The sequence below is a fragment of the Microcaecilia unicolor genome, chromosome 2 (genome assembly GCF_901765095.1).
Source record: "Microcaecilia unicolor chromosome 2, aMicUni1.1, whole genome shotgun sequence".
Taxonomy (NCBI): Eukaryota; Metazoa; Chordata; class Amphibia; order Gymnophiona; family Siphonopidae; genus Microcaecilia; species Microcaecilia unicolor.
Genome location: NC_044032.1, coordinates 159,399,820 through 159,418,921, shown reverse-complemented (window position 1 = coordinate 159,418,921; position 19,102 = coordinate 159,399,820). Strand labels below are relative to the sequence as shown.

General features: G+C 41.6%; 1 protein-coding gene across 1 annotated transcript in view; it reads left to right on the top strand.

The window, feature by feature from the left end:
• The window catches only part of NUDT12 (nudix hydrolase 12), a 40,375-nt gene extending 24,487 nt beyond the window's left edge, over positions 1-15,888 (top strand). Inside the window, 3 exon segments of the mRNA XM_030193451.1 lie at positions 3,213-3,326; positions 9,290-9,489; positions 14,797-15,888. Coding sequence (XP_030049311.1) covers positions 3,213-3,326; positions 9,290-9,489; positions 14,797-14,904 — 422 coding nt within the window. The 3' untranslated portion in view covers positions 14,905-15,888.
• The last annotated feature ends 3,214 nt before the right edge of the window (positions 15,889-19,102 follow it).

Below are 19,102 nucleotides of genomic sequence, written 5' to 3'. Positions count from 1 at the left end.
GGGGAGAAATGCTGGACATGGATGGGGGGAAGGGTGAGAGAGGAGACATGCTGGACATGGATAGAGGGGAGGGAACGGGAGAGAGAGGAGAAATGCTGGACATGGAGAGAGAGATAAAATGCTGGACATGGGTGGAGAAAATAGGCAAAAGCGTGATCCACACTATACCTCCTCCAGTCAAGTCCATGGAGGACCCAGCTTTTACTTATGGGCGTATAGCAGTAAGTGGAGAAGAAAGTAGGAGAGTAAAGAAATAAATGGACTGGAGACCCTGGAAATGGAGTTAAGAGAACAGATAGAGAGTAGCAGAATCAGAGCCTGGGACCAGCATGATCAGAAAAACAAAGTCACCAGACAACAAAGGTAGAAAAAAAATCATTTTATTTTCAGTTTGGTGTTTGGAATATGCCCAATTTGAGAATTTACATCTACTGTCTTATTTTGCACTTCATCGCATTTTCCATAGGGGAATCACTAGTGCGGCTTAGTAAAAGAAGTCCATTGTGTTTTAGATTTGGCAAGCTCCTAATTCCTGGTCTGTGTCCTAATTTGGTTTGTGTCATTTTGGGTATACTGGAGCTGTAACAGCTTACAGAAATTATTTATAATGAAAAAAATCACATTCTATTTTTTGTCTTCTATACTGGTGTAATATTTTCAATTATGCCTTTTTATATGCTCCATGGCTGGTAAAAGGGGTGTGGCTACTGTGGGTATGGCTACTAGAGGGGTACGGCCATAGTTTCTCCGCCCCTAAGGTTGCCCTGTAAGAGTGCTGGTACCTTTTTTCCTACAAAAAAGGCACAGTCTTAGAACTTTTCCTCATTTTAATCAATCACCCCATCATAAAATCTCCAATACTCTCCCTCCTTTCCTTCTCCACACTCAAATTTTCTTCCTCATCCCTGAATCTTCCCCTTCCTCCCTCCCCTGTAATCTCCCAATCAGCGCCCATCTGCATTCTCCAGTCACCAAAAGTGGAGAGCCATCCTTTCTGTCTAAAACTCAAGAATCTAGTAGTATCCTCTCCCTGAACGTCCTGCTGGATTGCCAGTCCGCTCCCTCACTAGTCTTTCTGCTCCTCCTCTGTACTCTCTCGATCCGCTGCTTTTTAAAGGATATCAATCTTTGTTTGGCACCTTGTACAAGTGCCTTGTCTGCAGTTTAATTCCTTCTTTCTCCAAATGCTCCTTATCCACTTCCAATGATGCTGCCTTTCAATGTACGCCTCTGAAGGCAACTAAAAGACCAAAAGGGAAGATCCATTTGTACTGCAGGTTCTTAGGAACTTGGGTCTCTTCCCAAAAAGCTTTCCCCTTTTGCAGAAAGTCATTGTGTAGCTCAATCAAGTGATTAGTCTAGCAAACCAGTCCAAATGTTTTTTCTTTTTCTATATAATTATGACTACAAGCCTGATCTATTTTTTAGCTTAACTAATCTGCTTCCCACCATCATCTCCTCCTACAGGCCTGATCAAACAAATCTTGTGCGTCACTGCATCCACATCCTTATGTTCATCTATTCCTGGGATACACTCTCCCCCCCCCCCCCACCCCCATTTATTTCTCCCAATGTTTCTGTGGGATCCTGCTCCTTACTTATCTTTCTGCACCTTCTGCAACTCTTCAGTGGTTTTTTTGGTTTCTTTGAAAATTCACCAGTAGCACCATGCAATCCTCCCATCTTTCCATTGTGTTGATCTGAGCCCCAAATTCCACCATTTCCAACTTAAGCTCCTTCATCACCCCTTTAATTTTGTCCTTCACTTGGTCAATTTCACTTTTAATCTCAGCCATCCAGCGTTGTATGTCCTCCCTTGTGATGCTCTGTAAGCCCCCCTCTCTGTCCCCTTGGCTGTTCATCTTTGGAGTCAATGTTTGAAAACTCCACCATAACTTCAGGGGGCATCCCGCACTGTGTCCTGCCCATCGCTTTCTATCAGTCCCTTCATGGAGCACCCATTTTCAGGTGAGTGTCATCATTACAAGCCTGACAACAAGTCATTTTCAATGGGCTTTTGGAAACATTTAAAATACATTTAGCTCAGTTTTCACATGCATGCATTGAGAAAATGGAATGATATATTTGGATGTAGATAAAAAACAACAATTCAGTTGGAAGTAGCAGAAAAGTGGAACTAGATTTTTGGAATAACTGTTCTCATCTCACTACTAGTGTATATGATATATACTGGCTCCCTATCCGTTTTCGCATCCTGTTCAAACTTCTTCTACTAACCTATAAATGTACTCACTCTGCTGCTCCCCAGTATCTCTCCACACTCGTCCTTCCCTACACCCCTTCCCGTGCACTCCGCTCCATGGATAAATCCTTCTTATCTGTTCCCTTCTCCACTACTGCCAACTCCAGACTTCGCGCCTTCTGTCTCGCTGCACCCTACGCCTGGAATAAACTTCCTGAGCCCCTACGTCTTGCCCCATCCTTGGCCACCTTTAAATCTAGACTGAAAACCCACCTCTTTAACATTGCTTTTGACTCGTAACCACTTGTAACCACTCGCCTCCACCTACCCTCCTCTCTTCCTTCCCGTTCACATTAATTGATTTGATTTGCTTACTTTATTTATTTTTTGTCTATTAGATTGTAAGCTCTTTGAGCAGGGACTGTCTTTCTTCTATGTTTGTACAGCGCTGCGTATGCCTTGTAGCGCTATAGAAATGCTAAATAGTAGTAGTAGTACTTATATACACTTTTGATAGTTTGTACCCCTGACACAGCCTGAGGATGAAACGTGGCCACGTCGGGTATTATTCCAAATAAATGCATTTGATTCCATTGCTTTGTTGTTTCTTATCTACTGTTTTGTAAGCAGTTGTGTGCCTTTTTGGTTTTTTTTTGGTTTATATTTGGATGTATACAGCATCGTTGTCCTTTTATATTGTTTGTGGAAAAACTTTGAAAATGTGCCCTATAGCACATGGGAGCTGAAGCAGAGACATCTCAAATCCATATAACAGTCAGGTATTGGGAATAAAGTGATTGTTTGGATTCATGTCTATTTGAAATAAGGAACTGAGGGGCCCTTTTACTAAAGCTTAGTGCGTGCTAAATGCTAAGAAGCCCGTAGATATAAACGGGGGCTTCTTGGCATTTAGTGCATGCTAATTTCATTAGTGTACACAAACTTTAGTAAAAGGTACTCTGAGCTTTACATTGTCGGGATTTACTCACTAATTCTAGATGTATTTCAGATCCCACGGTGATAATGCTGGTCCTGCATCCTGATGGAAATCGGTGCCTCTTGGGCAGGAAAACGCAATTCCCTGGTGGCATGTTTTCCTGTCTGGCTGGCTTCATTGAGCCTGGTAAGATTTTCCTCATGACTCCGACGATTCAAAATAAAGGTCCTTCCCTGAAGCCAAATGTTCTCTTTCACTCTGTTCAATTTTCTATCGTAGTCCCTTATGTAAACATGGATTTAGATTTTCTTTATCAACTGTATACTGATGATACTGTAATATTTCTACCTGCTCTAATTGATTTACCACATACTTTTGTGTTACTGAAGAAAGGTGCTAGGGAGACTTCACATTGACCTGTTTCTAACTATTTTGTTTTGACCCTAAAGAAATCTGAGATGTTGGTGGTGACTTGAGGCACTGATTATTCCATACTACCTATGTTTGCAGAGGTGTGTGAGGTACTTGGGTGTCATTTTACATTCCAGACTGATCACTAGACCTCAATTAAAATTTGTTCTAAAGGGAACCTTTTATGGGTTGAATGTATTGAAACAGCTGAAACTGTATTTGTCATGTGAAGACTCTGATTTAGTTGTGCAGTTGATTACAGTAATCCAAATATATTTTAATTCCATTTATCTGGGTCTGCTACACCAATGTTTTAAAGTTTTACAATATATTCAAAATGTAGCTAGACTAATCTGTGGTATTTGGAAAAATAAGCATACCATGCCCTTTTTGGTTCTGCTTCGTTATTTACCAACAGAAGAACGGGCAAAATGTAAACAGATGATAATCTGTAAAGCATTAAATTGACTGGCAAACTGCCTAGTTTCAAACAGCTTTAAAACAACATATTTTCATCTTTTTGCTGTGTCTTAAGTGTTAGATCAGGTGAACTTTTCAGTAACAATTTAGTTATAGTTTTTATTTGTTAAGTTTTATTCGCCTCTGCTTTCCTCTGTAGCTTTCTAAAGTTAGTTTTGGGTGTGTCTGTTTTCTGGTGTACCTGGGATCTGTCCTGTCACTCAATGGCGTTCTGTTTTCTTTTCTTTTTATACATTTGTGAAATTCTGTAAATTGCTTAGGTATGGGATTTTCCAGGATTTGTTGATTATGAATTATTATTTACTGGTTTAAATATTTGAATTGAGTTGGTTGCCTACTGTGGACATCCATGTGATGTGTCTTATTCCCTTCCTGAATCCCTATTTTACCTTTTAAACCTCTTATGTTGCCTAGCAGTATAACCAATAACGATGATACTTGATACGTGGCATTTGTTCTGGGGAGTAGATGAAAAGAAGCAAAGTGGGGATATTAAAAAACATGTCTGTACCAAGACTGGGTCACTGTGCATTGCTTGATCAAGTACATCCTGTTGATGAAGTAAGCTGACTGTGCATGAGCATGAGTTAAAGTGCCCAAACCTTATACGTTTCCTCAGCTGATGTGGGAAACTTTATTAAATTGTCTTTTTCTGCTTAGTTTTTATGATGTCACGGGTGATGTCATAAGTACATAAGTATTGCCATACTGGGAAAGACCAAAGGTCTATCGAGCCCAGCATCCTGTTTCCAACAGTGGCCAATCCAGGTCACAAATACCCAGCAAGATCCCAAAAATGTACAAAACATTTTATACTGCTTATCCCAGAAATATTGGATTTTCCCTGAGTTCATTTAATAACGGTCTATGGACTTTTCCTTTAGGAAGCCGTCAAAACCTTTTTAAACTCCACTAAGCTAACCGCCTTTACCACATTCTCTGGCAACGAATTTGAGTTTAATTACACGTTGAGTGAAGAAAATTTTTCTCCGATTCGTTTTAAATTTACTACATTGTAGCTTCATCGCATGCCCCCTAGTCCTAGTATTTTTGGAAAGCGTGAATAGACGCTTCACATCTACCCGTTCAACTCCACTCATTATTTTATAGACTTCTATCATATCTCCCCTCAGCCGCCTTTTCTCCAAGCTGAAGAGCCCTAGCCGCTTTAGCCTTTCCTCATAGGGAAGTCGTCCCATCCCCTTTATCATTTTTGTCGCCCTTCTCTGCACCTTTTCTAATTCCACTATATCTTTTTTGACATGCGGCGACCAGAATTGAACACAATATTTGAGTTGCGGTTGCACCATGGAGCGATACAAATATATTATAACATCCTCATTTTTGTTTTCCATTCTTTTCCTAATAATACCTAACATTCTATTTGCTTTCTTAGCCGCAGCAGCACACTGAGCAGAAGGTTTCAACATATAATCAACGACGACACCTAGATCCCTTTCTGTGACTCCTAACGTGGAACCTTGCATGACGTAGCTATAATTCGGGTTCCTCTTTCCCACATGCATCACTTTGCACTTGCTCACATTAAACGTCATCTGCCATTTAGACGCCCAGTCTCCCAGTCTCATAAGGTCCTCTTGTAATTTTTCAGCCAAAATCTTCACATACGTTGAACTTTAAAAGTTGATGTTCTGTTTATCATGGTCTTTCTCTTTGATTAGTAAATTGTGTGTCCTTAATAAATACCATATGCATCTTTTCATCTTTTGTTTTGGTTTTTCATAGCTTTTTGCTATTGGTTGGTCACTTCCCTTTCCCAAGGACAGGGAAGGGCAGAGAAGAGCTGCTGCTTAAGCTGCATTGGTGATTAAAGGGTCCTTTTACTAAGCCGCGCTATGCACTAATGCATGCCTACTGTGCTACAAAAAGTAATGCCCCGGAACACGCTGATGCGTCTGGTAATGTGCCCATCAGCACTCACTAATCCCGCGCTGGAAAATATGTTAGATTTTTCAGTGCGGAGGCGTGGCTATGGATGGAGAGTAGGCGTGCCTTATTCTAATTGGGTAGTGTGGACACATTGCTACATACTGCCTGAATATCATGGGGTAACGCAAGAGCCCTTAGCATCTACAAAATAGGTGTCAATAAGGGCTACCTCAGAAATGGCCACACACTAATTGGGAAATTAGCACGTAGCCGTTAAAGGAAGATATGGAAATGTGGTCATTTTACTGCCACGCCAAAAGTGGCTGCAGTGCATGGGAAACCCATGCACTGACAATAGCACCGGCCACTTTTTAGCATGGCTTAGTAAAAGGGCCCCTAAATTAGCAAAGACCTTACAAGTCAGAGAAATCAGTAGACAGTTATTTAAGTGTTCCCTATATATATATATATATATATATATATATATATATATATATATATATATATATATATATATATATATACAGTGGGGGAAATAAGTATTTGATCCCTTGCTGATTTTGTAAGTTTGCCCACTGACAAAGACATGAGCAGCCCATAATTGAAGGGTAGGTTATTGGAAACAGTGAGAGATAGCACATCACAAATTAAATCCGGAAAATCACATTGTGGAAAGTATATGAATTTATTTGCATTCTGCAGAGGGAAATAAGTATTTAATCCCTCTGGCAAACAAGACCTAATACTTGGTGGCAAAACCCTTGTTGGCAAGCACAGCGGTCAGACGTCTTCTGTAGTTGATGATGAGGTTTGCACACATGTCAGGAGGAATTTTGGTCCACTCCTCTTTGCAGATCATCTCTAAATCATTAAGAGTTCTGGGCTGTCGCTTGGCAACTCGCAGCTTCAGCTCCCTCCATAAGTTTTCAATGGGATTAAGGTCTGGTGACTGGCTAGGCCACTCCATGACCCTAATGTGCTTCTTCCTGAGCCACTCCTTTGTTGCCTTGGCTGTATGTTTTGGGTCATTGTCGTGCTGGAAGACCCAGCCACGACCCATTTTTAAGGCCCTGGCGGAGGGAAGGAGGTTGTCACTCAGAATTGTACGGTACATGGCCCCATCCATTCTCCCATTGATGCGGTGAAGTAGTCCTGTGCCCTTAGCAGAGAAACACCCCCAAAACATAACATTTCCACCTCCATGCTTGACAGTGGGGACTGGTGTTCTTTGGGTCATAGGCAGCATTTCTCTTCCTCCAAACACGGCGAGTTGAGTTCATGCCAAAGAGCTCAATTTTTGTCTCATCTGACCACAGCACCTTCTCCCAATCACTCTCGGCATCATCCAGGTGTTCACTGGCAAACTTCAGACGGGCCGTCACATGTGCCTTCCGGAGCAGGGGGACCTTGCGGGCACTGCAGGATTGCAATCCGTTATGTCGTAATGTGTTACCAATGGTTTTCGTGGTGACAGTGGTCCCAGCTGCCTTGAGATCATTGACAAGTTCCCCCCTTGTAGTTGTAGGCTGATTTCTAACCTTCCTCATGATCAAGGATACCCCACGAGGTGAGATTTTGCGTGGAGCCCCAGATCTTTGTCGATTGACAGTCATTTTGTACTTCTTCCATTTTCTTACTATGGCACCAACAGTTGTCTCCTTCTCGCCCAGCGTCTTACTGATGGTTTTGTAGCCCATTCCAGCCTTGTGCAGGTGTATGATCTTGTCCCTGACATCCTTAGACAGCTCCTTGCTCTTGGCCATTTTGTAGAGGTTAGAGTCTGACTGATTCACTGAGTCTGTGGACAGGTGTCTTTCATACAGGTGACCATTGCCGACAGCTGTCTGTCATGCAGGTAACGAGTTGATTTGGAGCATCTACCTGGTCTGTAGGGGCCAGATCTCTTACTGGTTGGTGGGGGATCAAATACTTATTTCCCTCTGCAGAATGCAAATAAATTCATATACTTTCCACAATGTGATTTTCCGGATTTAATTTGTGATGTGCTATCTCTCACTGTTACCAATAACCTACCCTTCAATTATGGGCTGCTCATGTCTTTGTCAGTGGGCAAACTTACAAAATCAGCAAGGGATCAAATACTTATTTCCCCCACTGTATATATATATATATATGTATGTATGTATATATATATATATATATATATATATATATATATATGGCACGTAATGAGCAGTTATTGCTCATTTATAAAATTATATATATATATATATATGTTCTCAGCATTTAGACAGTTTTAGAAGATCAGAATTAAATGCTAAATTGTAATACATCTGCAGAGAATTTTATAAGCATTTTCCACATGTAATGCATGTTTTATATGTGGAAAATGACTCATAAAATTGCACAGGTGTATATGCACTGACGAGTGTGAGAATGAATGAGTGTGAATGGGGATGTACCGGTGAAGAGGACTTGAGTGGGGTTTTCTGCTGAGAGGTGTTTGAGAATGGGTGAGTGTGAGTGGAGGTGTGAGAATGGCTGAGTGTGACTGTGGTGTTTTGTTGAGGGGTGTGTGAGAAAGGGTGACATTGAAAATGCGTGGGATAAACATAAAGGAATCCTGTTCAGAAGGAATGGATCCTCAGAAGCTAAGCGGAGATTGGGTGGCAGCGCCGGTGGTTGGGAGGCGGGGCTAGTGGTTAGGAGGTGGGGCTAGTGCTGGGCAGACTTCTACGGTCTGTGCCCTGAAAATGGTAGATACAAATCAAGGTCAGGTATACATATAAAGTAGTGCATATGAGTTTATTTTGTTGGGCACACTGGATGGACCGTACAGGTCTTTTTCTGCCATCACTTACTATGTTAAGACCATACTTACTTTTATATGACTTGTACATGTGTGTTCCAGCGAGCAAAGTTGGCCAAAGAGGCACACAAACGCGCTTGTAATCTACTCATGTACATACATATTTTATAATGTATACACAAATACCCCATTTCTACTGCTGCTCTGCACAAATGACATTCCCTGGAACACACGTGCATGTCATGTAAAAGTGTGCGCGTGTGTGTGTATAGATATTTGTTTTTGACATTTGTTGTTTTTAGAAGCGTGTCGGTAGTGTTACACAAAACAGTCCATAGAAGTTGAAACAAAATTCTGTCTGACTGACAGCTGCTTTATAAATGCACATCATTGCTTTTATTCCCTGCCTTGTTTCTTGACTGTAGACTTTTGCTTCGTTGAGTTCTAGATGGCTTTCATGCATTTTTAAAAGGGGGGTCATCACTGCACATAATTGTTTGGGGCAACGTAAGATCTTTCTCATCAGTTTGGAGTAGGGAATAGAATTCTTTTTTGAATGATTATTGTCATCTGGCTGTCCTCTGCCCTGTTTGATTAGGAGAGACGATAGAAGATGCTGTTCGGAGAGAAGTGGAGGAAGAGAGTGGAATAAGAGTCGGCCATGTTCAGTATGTCTCTTGTCAGCCATGGCCAATGCCCTCCTCCTTAATGATTGGTTGCTTAGCTGTTGCGATCTCTACAGAAATTAAAGTTGACAAGAACGAAATAGAGGAGGCCCACTGGTTCACTAGAGAACAGGTAAAGTTCAACTTAATTTCCTGGCTGTATTGATTGCTCTCTGACTGTGGCTGCTTTGAGGTAAAATAATGAAGAACTGCTTTTGTCTTCCCCACCAAATGGGCAAGTGTTTACCCTCCTCTCATCTTGCAATGATTGTGCTGTAATAGTAAATTGCATATACCAAGCGAGTCGTAGGGAGTGAACATGTGACTGAGATCAGCAGTCTTCATTATATATTCATCACAGAACATTTCTTCAGTGATTTGTAATTTGTTGCTCTTTCTGGAGTTATCTGTCAGCTGATATCGATCCCATTCAATTTTCAGTGATCCCTTCTGTATTTTGGAGAAAACAGTACTCAGTAATGTGCATTGTTTTTGAACTGAACATATGGAGGATGGGAAATCCTGTTTTTCCTGCATTCTCAGAAAACATTCCAACATTCAAACACGCACTAGCAAGGCAGTAATAATAGTGGTAGCTGGAATGAAATATTTGCAGGCACCTTTTCCTGCTGGTAGTGATTTCCTCTCTTTATGCCAAAACCACGGCTCCTCTGATAAAACCCAAAATGATGCAAAGAACCATGTGAATAGTTTCTTAAAAACAGAAGGCAAGACAGATTTAAGAGAGTATGGAGGACCGTTTTCCTGTTATTGCCTGTAAAGAGTAAAATATCAAAATAAATCTTAAAGAAATAAAACTAATCCCTTTTGCTAGAGGAAAGAAAACAAGCAGAGTGATGATGGTATTCACAAGAGACCTTGTTTCAGTTGGGAAATTCTTTTATATCTGTTTACTAAGACAGAATGGCTACAAATATGTAGAGGATAATGCTGACAAAAATATTTCCTATAAAAAAAATAAAGTTGTTTTTTTATTTGTTGGGGATACCACTAATTCTAATCCATGTGTTTAGCTTCATATTAATACTATTACTTATTCTGTAATACTATTAGAGGTACAGAACGCTGAATATAAACATGTAAGACAGTCCCTGATTGATACAATCTATTTAAGACAGACAAACAGGACAGATGAGAGATTAGGCAGTTTCATTTATTATGGGAATGATTAAAACATGGGTATTAACCAGATGAATAAGGAGTTAAGAGTTAAAAGCAGCTTCAAAAAGTGGGCTTTTAGCCTTGATTTGAATAGAGCCAAGATGAGCATGGCGTACCAAATCAGGAAGTCTGTTCCAGGCTTACAGAATGGAATCTGAAGTTGGTAGTGGAGGACTCGGAGAAGGGCACATATAAGAGTGAATTACCTGATGAACAGAGATCCTGAAGAAGAATATAGGGAGAGAGAAGAGGAGAGATACCGAGGAGCTTCAGAGTTAACGCACTTGTAAGCCAAGAAGAGAAGTTTGAACTAGGTCTGTACCAAATATTCGTATTCGATTCATCCCCGAATAGTGCCCCGAATACATTATTCGTATTCTGTTGAATAGTGATTTAAAATTCAAATACGAATAATCCGGGACGCTACTGTTCTAAATCCACTGAAATAAACACTTGATCTCTGATTTCACGTTGCTTCTTTTACTATTTGTTATGTTAAAGCTCAATGCCCATTATTCGTATTCGGCTGAATAATATTTTTCATTATTCATATTCAGCCAAATAGTAAAATATGCTATTTGATACTGCTCTAGTTTGAATCGTATGTGGAAACCGATAGGTAGACAATGAAGTGGCTAGTGAAGAGGGGTTATGTGAGAGTAGCGACACTGGTGGAATATAAGTTGTCCAGAGGAATTTTGAAAAGGAGAGGAGATGGTTTTCAGTGAGAGACCTATGAGAAGCAAGTTGAAGTAGTCTAAGCGGGAGGTGCTGGAGTGTGGATGAGGCTTTTGTAGTATGTTCAGAAAGGATGGGACAAACTGTGATGATGATATAAACAACAGATTTTAGTAGTCTGGATATGCGCAGAGAAAGACTCCAAGGTTACAAGCTGAGCAAGTTTTGGGCTTGGTTTTTTATTTTTTTTTTTGGGGGGGGGGGGGGGGGGGGTTGACCTGGCAGCTTCCTCCTGCTCTGTTTTGGGCTTCCATCTCAATAAGATCTAGAGCTGGTATCTGGCACCATGAGGCCTCATGCACAGCTGCCTGGGATTTACCCCCTATTTTATATCCCTTCTCAACTTATGCTTTAGTCCAAAACTTTTGAACACAACTGTAATTAAATGTATGTATCAAACAGAAATTACTTGCTCCCAATAAACAGTAACTGTTTTTGTGTCTTTCCTTACCGTCAGCAGCAGATGAATCCAGGATCCGAGTGGGTTGTCTATCAGCAGGTGGAGATAGAGATCACTGACTTCAACACAGTGATATAGCACGGCTAGCTCCTCAGTAAATCAGTATACCTCTATCTCCAGCAGGTGGATGGACAGCTCTCACTAGCTCCTGGCGTCCTCTGTTAGGGGTGCTCTTGGCCTAGGTCACGTGGGCAGTTGAGCATGGGGGTGGTCTGGTTATTTGGCGCCAGCTTTATGGGGTATACCTGGTCACCCCAGGTTCCTCCTCCACCCTGGGTGTCCCCCTGCCTCTGTCCTGTCAGTGTGCCCTCTCCTCTGCTCAGTGCCACTTCTCTTTAAAAAGAAAATTATAATAATTTTTAGTATTGGGCCATGTCTGGGAGGGGGTGTCCGAGTGGGTTTGATCCCTGCCTTTGCTGGCTGGACTGTAAGCAGCTGCCGCTTTAAAAAAAAAATCAAGCAAAACAGCGGTGCATCTTTGACAGGGCAGGAGCTGGAGGAGTGAGGAGCGGAGGACCCATTCTGTGGTGGAACAGTCTGTGTTTAGGGCTGCTGTTGCCGGTGCGGCTGCTGGGTGAGTGTTCTCTTTTTTTTTTCTCTTCCTGCTTGTCGTGGGTTCTTGGTGGCAGAGGCCGGGAAGTACTGCTCGCGCTGTAGTAAGTGGCAGGCAGCATCTGACCTCAGCATAGGCAGTTGGACAGAATCCACAGCGTTAAACCTGCGGTGGGAGTGGTGGACAACATGGTGCTGGCTCATGTGGGGATTTCCCATGCACACTCTCCTTCCCTTCAGGTAGATGCAGCGCCTCCTGCGGCCATTTTGACTGTGGAGCATCTCCCTGCTTCGGTGCATTTGCTCTTTGGGGATGGGGGCTGGCTTTGGATCCCGCTGTACCTGGCCCTTCTTTGGTGCCTTCCTTGGGCAGGAAGTTTGGGGGCTGGCAGGGCCGGGGCTCTGTATTTCCCAAACTTTATTCTTTTGCTTCATCAGGCTTTCCTGATGAAGCAAACACAGCAGCAGGTGGGGAATGTTGGGCAGAATGGCCTCACAGTTCCTTCTCAGACGTCTCTGGACCTCCTGGAGAAAAGGCAGCGGCTGGGCTCTGCTGAATCTAAGGTGAGGTCATTGGCCTTGCCCTCTCCTCCTGGGTCAGATATGGCCCTGGGTGACTAATCTCTTCTGGGAGAGAACTTGGAGGAAGGAGAACTGCTGCCTTTAGAATTCGGCTGTCAGGATTTTTCATAAAGGAGGAGTTGCCCTCATTAATTGTCCACACCCTACAGGCTTTTAATATTTTGGTGGACAACACCCCAGTGCCTTCCGCAGCAAATCCCAAGATGGCAAGCACCAGGTACCCAGCCGGGTCCTCCCTGGTGCATCAGGCTATTGAAGAGCTCATTGTGGTGCAGTGGTCCACACCAGATGCGGGGCTCTGGGTGGTGAAGGCCATGGTGCACCTGTATCCAGTGCCCCATGCTTACTTAGACAATTTGCAGCTTCGGCGCATCACATGTTGGAGCTGTAGGCTCTCTTGTTGGGATCCCTTCCTCCAATTTTTTCGGATTTAGGAGTGACCATCTGGACAGTGCCTTCCTTCTTAAGTAAGGTGGTGTCGGCATTCCACCCCAATCAACCTTTGTTTCTTCCTTCCTTTGCGGAAGAGAATTATCCATGGGATTTTGCGGCTCTGGGGTGTTTGGAAGTCTGCCGAGTACTGATCAAGTATCTCCAGGTGACAAATGGCTTTTGTGGATCTGACCACATGTTTGTGTTGATGGCCAGCCCCAGGAAGGTTCTGGCCACCTCCAAGGCGACTGTGATGCAGTGTCTCAAGGAGACAGTTGTGTCAGCTTATGTGCTTGTGGGTCGGCAAGCCCCGGGAGGATTGCGGGTGCATTCCATGTGTGCCGTTGCTTCCTCCTGGATGAAGTCAAGGATTTTTTTTCCCTAAGGGACATCTGTAGGGCGGCAACTTGGGCTTCCCTGCACTCTTTCTGTAAGCATTATCATTTGGGTGTGACACAAGGCTCTTTTCGGAGTGGCAATGCTGTCCATAGGTAGTCGGATTCCTCTTCCCTCTCCCCGTTGTAGGGACTGCTTTGCTACATTCCACTTGTTCCTGGATTCATCTGCTGCTGACGATAAGGAAGGGAAAATTATGTCTGTCTTGATAATTTTCTTTCCTTTAGTCACTGCAGATGAATCCAGCATCCCTCCCTCCCTATCTGTTGTATTTCTTTTCTTGTTTTCCTAGTGCAGGCTACTGTCAAGTGCAAGAGGACACCGCTTTCAATGTTTATCATAAGAAAAAAAACACACTTGTCAGTTTGATGTTTCTTGTGATGTGTGTTGCCTGAGGACAAGGGTACGAATCTACTTGTTTCCTCTGATGTACAGATGGCTGAGGAATAGTTGTCTGTCCATTCAGCTTTGGACTGGCAGGTCAAATCGAGAGGATTGCAGCATAGCTTGAGGACCGAACAGGCTGACCCTCTGGATGCGGTGGGATTTTTTGGTAGGTGACATACTAACTTATTGAGGAGCTAGTTGTGCTATAGTGCCATGTTGAACTCAGTGATCTCTATCTCCACCTGCTAGTAGACGGATTCATCTCACTTGTTCCTGGATTCATCTACTGCAACTAAAGGAAAAAAATCAGGTAAGACATAATTTTCCCTTCACCCCCATGTTGAAGACAACCCTTAGCTATGGAGTATCACTTGGGTGACGTGATATACCTGATTGTCTTTTGTGAAAGTTCTCTGTAGCAGATGTTGTTTGATGATAGCAGACACATACACCCTTCTCCCCTTAGCATGGGTGTTTTCTCCCGTATATAAACTCTGATTTATAGAAACTTGAGGACAACTATATGACCAACAGCATGTTGGAATTTCTGTCCCTGCACAGTAAAACCTTAGAAATTTTGTCTCATTTGGTGCCCCTTAAGGTTATATGACCCACTTGTCTAACCAATGAACAGTTGCCTTCAGAGAATATTTGTTAAAAAGAGAGCAGCTCTGCTTTACATCACCAATTTGTGATTTGTTTGCATTGCAGGTTGTTGAAGTTATCATGAAAAGAAATCGCTCTTTCTTTGTGCCACCAAGACAAGCCATTGCTCATCAGTTGATAAAACATTGGATTCGAATGAACTCCAATCTGTAGTGTTTTATTAGGACTGGGAAGCCATTCACATTTCTAACACCCTCCAGCAGCAAAAAAAATTGTGAAGTTAAATATTGGAAGAGTAGGCTTATCTGGCAATCGGTTGTACCCAAGTGCTCTGTCTTTCTGCTCTTTTTACATTTATTACCCTGTTGAGCCCAGACATCAAGTGAGTCCTCGTATGAACAGACTGCAACTGAAGGGAACAGAATTTTTGCAGTTGGGCCAGATAGTAAATTTTTGAATTAAAATGTCAAAAATGTAACATGGCATCTGGCATCTGTTTAGCTTTGCCAGCTTATCAGCAGAAGACTATGGCCCTGATATTTAAAAGAACTCAATGCAATTAGTAACGATACCAACCACATGAATGTTTTAGATTGCTTTAGCTATATAGGTGCTAAATTTAACTGTGGAGAATCAGGAATGGCCCAGGAGTGGGGCTTAGTTATATGGAGAATGGCACGATTCTCTTCTCCTTACAATTTATCCGTGCAAGTGCCTGCAGCCAAATACCAGATATAACTTTCAAAGGATAAGTTATTTGTTATAGATAGATTCAGAGGTAGTAAATGTATAACTTGAAATGGATATCTTGTTTAATGGTACACAGCTGGCATACTGCTGAATATCTATTGGATGTAATCTTTTGGGTAAAAAATAACCAGCCCTGCACATTTGGTAATGGTTAGACATGTACGACGTAAAAACAGTTCATTGGCTGTACAGTTATGTATTTTATTTTCACATCTTACAGTTATTTGCAGACTTAGAAATTAATAAGGCAGTTATGTGCCTACATAGAATTTGCTAGGGCTGCTTTTCCTCATTATGGGGTTAATTTTATAAATGACTTAGGGGCTCATTTCTAAACGCTTAGACTTACAAAGTTTCATAGATTACTAAAAAAAAGTTATGTGCGGATTACAGAGTATCAAGGATTGAACACGTTGAATTCAAGAATTACAATTCAGATGACTAACATTTTCACTTTGCTGAAGACAAATATTTGTTAAACAACCAAGTTTTTAAACAATTTCAAAGCATTAAGTAGTTGGAGATAATTTTAATTAATGCTAGTAGCGATTCCAGTAATACACCGAAGAATGAAACATTTTCAGAGACTTAAACTCCTTTATAGATGGAAAAAGTAAAAACATCTGATTGCGAGTTTTCCTTATCAGATTATTATGAAGAAGAATAGGCCAATTACCTGTGTATGGAGGAGCCAACACACTGAAGGCTTTAAAAATAAGAATACAGAATTTGAACTGAACTCTAGCCTCTACCGGTGATCAACAATAGTATTATAGATTCAAACCTTCCAGCTGCGAAAATTAATCTGGCTGCTGCATTCTGAATTAATTGTATCTTTTTTAGCAGGGTGTTCGGACATCCACCATAAATGACATTGCAATAATCTGCTCGTGACAAAATTAGAGCTTGAACTAATGATCTAAAATGTAAAGTATCAAAACATTTATAAATTATCCTTAATTTCTTAATTTGATAAAAAGATTTCTGGATGAGGGATTTGATATGCCCAGAAAAAAGTCATCCTGCTATTAACCTCCATATATGTAGAACGGCGTTTTAATGTTCTTCCACAGAGGTGAGCAACCGTAGTTACCCATCCTTGTTCTAACAGGTGCTTATAAAATTGCCCTAGTGTGTATGTGGCCAGTCCCCTTTCATTTTAAGTAGACAGGCAACATAACCTGCACAACATAATAAAAAAAAAATTCAAAACATGTTTTTTCAACCTGACAGCCACAATTGTTGACTGGAATGAATAGCTTCATCATCCCCCTATTTTTCGCCAGCCATCAACATGCTGGACTTCTGCTCTTTCCTCAGTACATAGGAATTCTTTACAAAGAAGACATCTTGCCTTCAGAGTTTGGCATATGTGTGTGCCTCTGGCAGCTGAGCTAGCTTTTGGCTTCAGTTTCTGGTTCACTGACTCTCATAGCTCCGCCAGCTCACTGGGTGTAACTCCCTGTAACAGCTTGGCTTTTCACTCTAGCTGGGTTTCCAAGATTGTCTTCAGGAGACCAATTAACCAGCTCAAGCTGTCTGACTGCTGTAGCTCTGAGAGAGCTGCTTTCCAGGTAATTACAACCACCTGACAGGATGTCTTGGAGCCCTGCCCGACCCTCTGTAGGGGCTACTAAGAACCCCTTCTATTAACTTTGTCAATTATACCATTATTCACTCAGCCTTCTTCTCTAGGTTTCACTTTTTTTAGGATTATCTTTTGTTTTCAAGGGAAGAAATTGGATAGTAATCTGTCTAAAGTACCTGTCACAGAGCATTCTACCATACTTGAGAAGTATGTTATCCTAGGGGAGTAGTAGTAGTTTAGAAGTACAGTCGAGGATCTTGTCTTGTAATGAGAGCAGAGGAAGGATCTTTAATGCATTGATGGCTAGATTTACTAATGTATGCGGCTGCAGTAGTGCGTGCTAATGCCATTAAGAAAGAAATTGTAGAATTGGATGCTATAAGATAGGTGCCTAGTTGCAATGCACCGAGTGTAAATTCTATAATGGCATCTGGGTGCAGAGATTCTGTTGCAGAATCCTAGCATGAGTCGGCATCTATACACTGGCTTGCACCATGTCAATAGCAGGAGTAAATGCATATGTCTAAATGCAGCAGTTTAGCATATAAATTACAGTATTCTAAGCAAGTTGCACACGTCATTTATAGAATAGCACTGAGTGTATACTTACCCACGTAAGTGCTAGTGTTTTATAATTTTAGAATGCACATGATGCTTAAATTTAGTTCCTCAAGTTATAAGCTACTAAATTTAGCAGGGTTTAAAAGAAGTTCAGATAATTTCCTAAAAGAAAGGTCCATAAGCCATTATTAAGATGTACTTGGGAAAATCTGTTGCTTATTTCTAGGGTAAGGACATAAGCGATGCCATACTGGGACAAACCGAAGTATCCTGTTTCCAGCAGTGTCCAATCCAGGTCACAAGTACCTAGCAAGATCCCAAAAAGAGTGAATCAGATTTCATGCTGCATATCCTAGAAATAAGCAGTGGATTTTCATAAGTCCACTGCTTATTTCTGGTTTATGGGCTTATCTTTTAGGAAATTAGCCATATTTTTTTTTTTTTTTTTTTTTTTTTTTTTTTAAACACTGCTAAGCTAACTGCTTTTACTACATTCTCTGACATGGAATTTCAGAGTTTAAATACACGTTATGTGAAAAAATATTTTCTCCAGTTTTAAATTTACTACTTAGCTTCATTGCATGTCCCCTAGTCCTAGTATTTTTGGAAAGGGTAATCAAGCAATTCACATTTACCTGTTCCACTCCACAGTATTTTATAGATCTCTAACATGTCTCCCCTCAGCCATCTCTTCTCCGAGGGGGTCTGTTACTAAAGCTTAGATGGAGTTATCTGTAGCAGGGCCCATTTTATTCCTATGGGCCCTGCTGCAGACAACTCAAGCTAAACTTTACTAACAGACCCCCTTAGCCTTTCTTCATAAGGAAGTTATCCCATCCCCTTTATCATTTTCGTTGCCCAAACCTTTTCTAATTCTGCTAAATCTTTTTTGATCAGCAGCATAAAGTCTGTTTTACTCTTTTGGGATCTTGCCAGGTAGTTGTGACCTGGATTGGCCACTGTTGGAAACAGGATACTGGGCTTGATGCACCTTCGGTCTGTACCAGTATGGCAATGCTTATGTTCTTATGAGGGGGTAAATGTGTATCTCCATCCAGATCAGATTCATCACCAACACATGACAGATGCAAATGCCCACTGGTTGAGCTTTTTCATTGATTTGTTTGGGAGATTGGCTGAGGCCATCCCATTTCAGTTTGAGCTAGAGGAGCCCAAGGCAGATTCTCCCGCCCCCCCCCCCCCCACAAAAAAAAGGAGGCTGTGATAGTACCCATTTACAGAATCCTGAAGGATGTAATATGAGATACCCTCTCTCTGTATCTCCTATTAATAAGGCTGTTGACTATGTACAGAGTCCAAAAGACACTAGAATTCGAGAAGCAACAGTTTCCTCACCCTTCCATGGTGGTCAAATCCAGTCAAAAGAGCTAAGAGTTCAAGACTCACTCCTTGCGGCCCCCTAGATGGAAGGTTCAGACATTGAAATCTTTTGGGAAGAGACTGTTTCAGAATGATATCTTTATGTCCCACATAGCATCCTACCATAGGCAT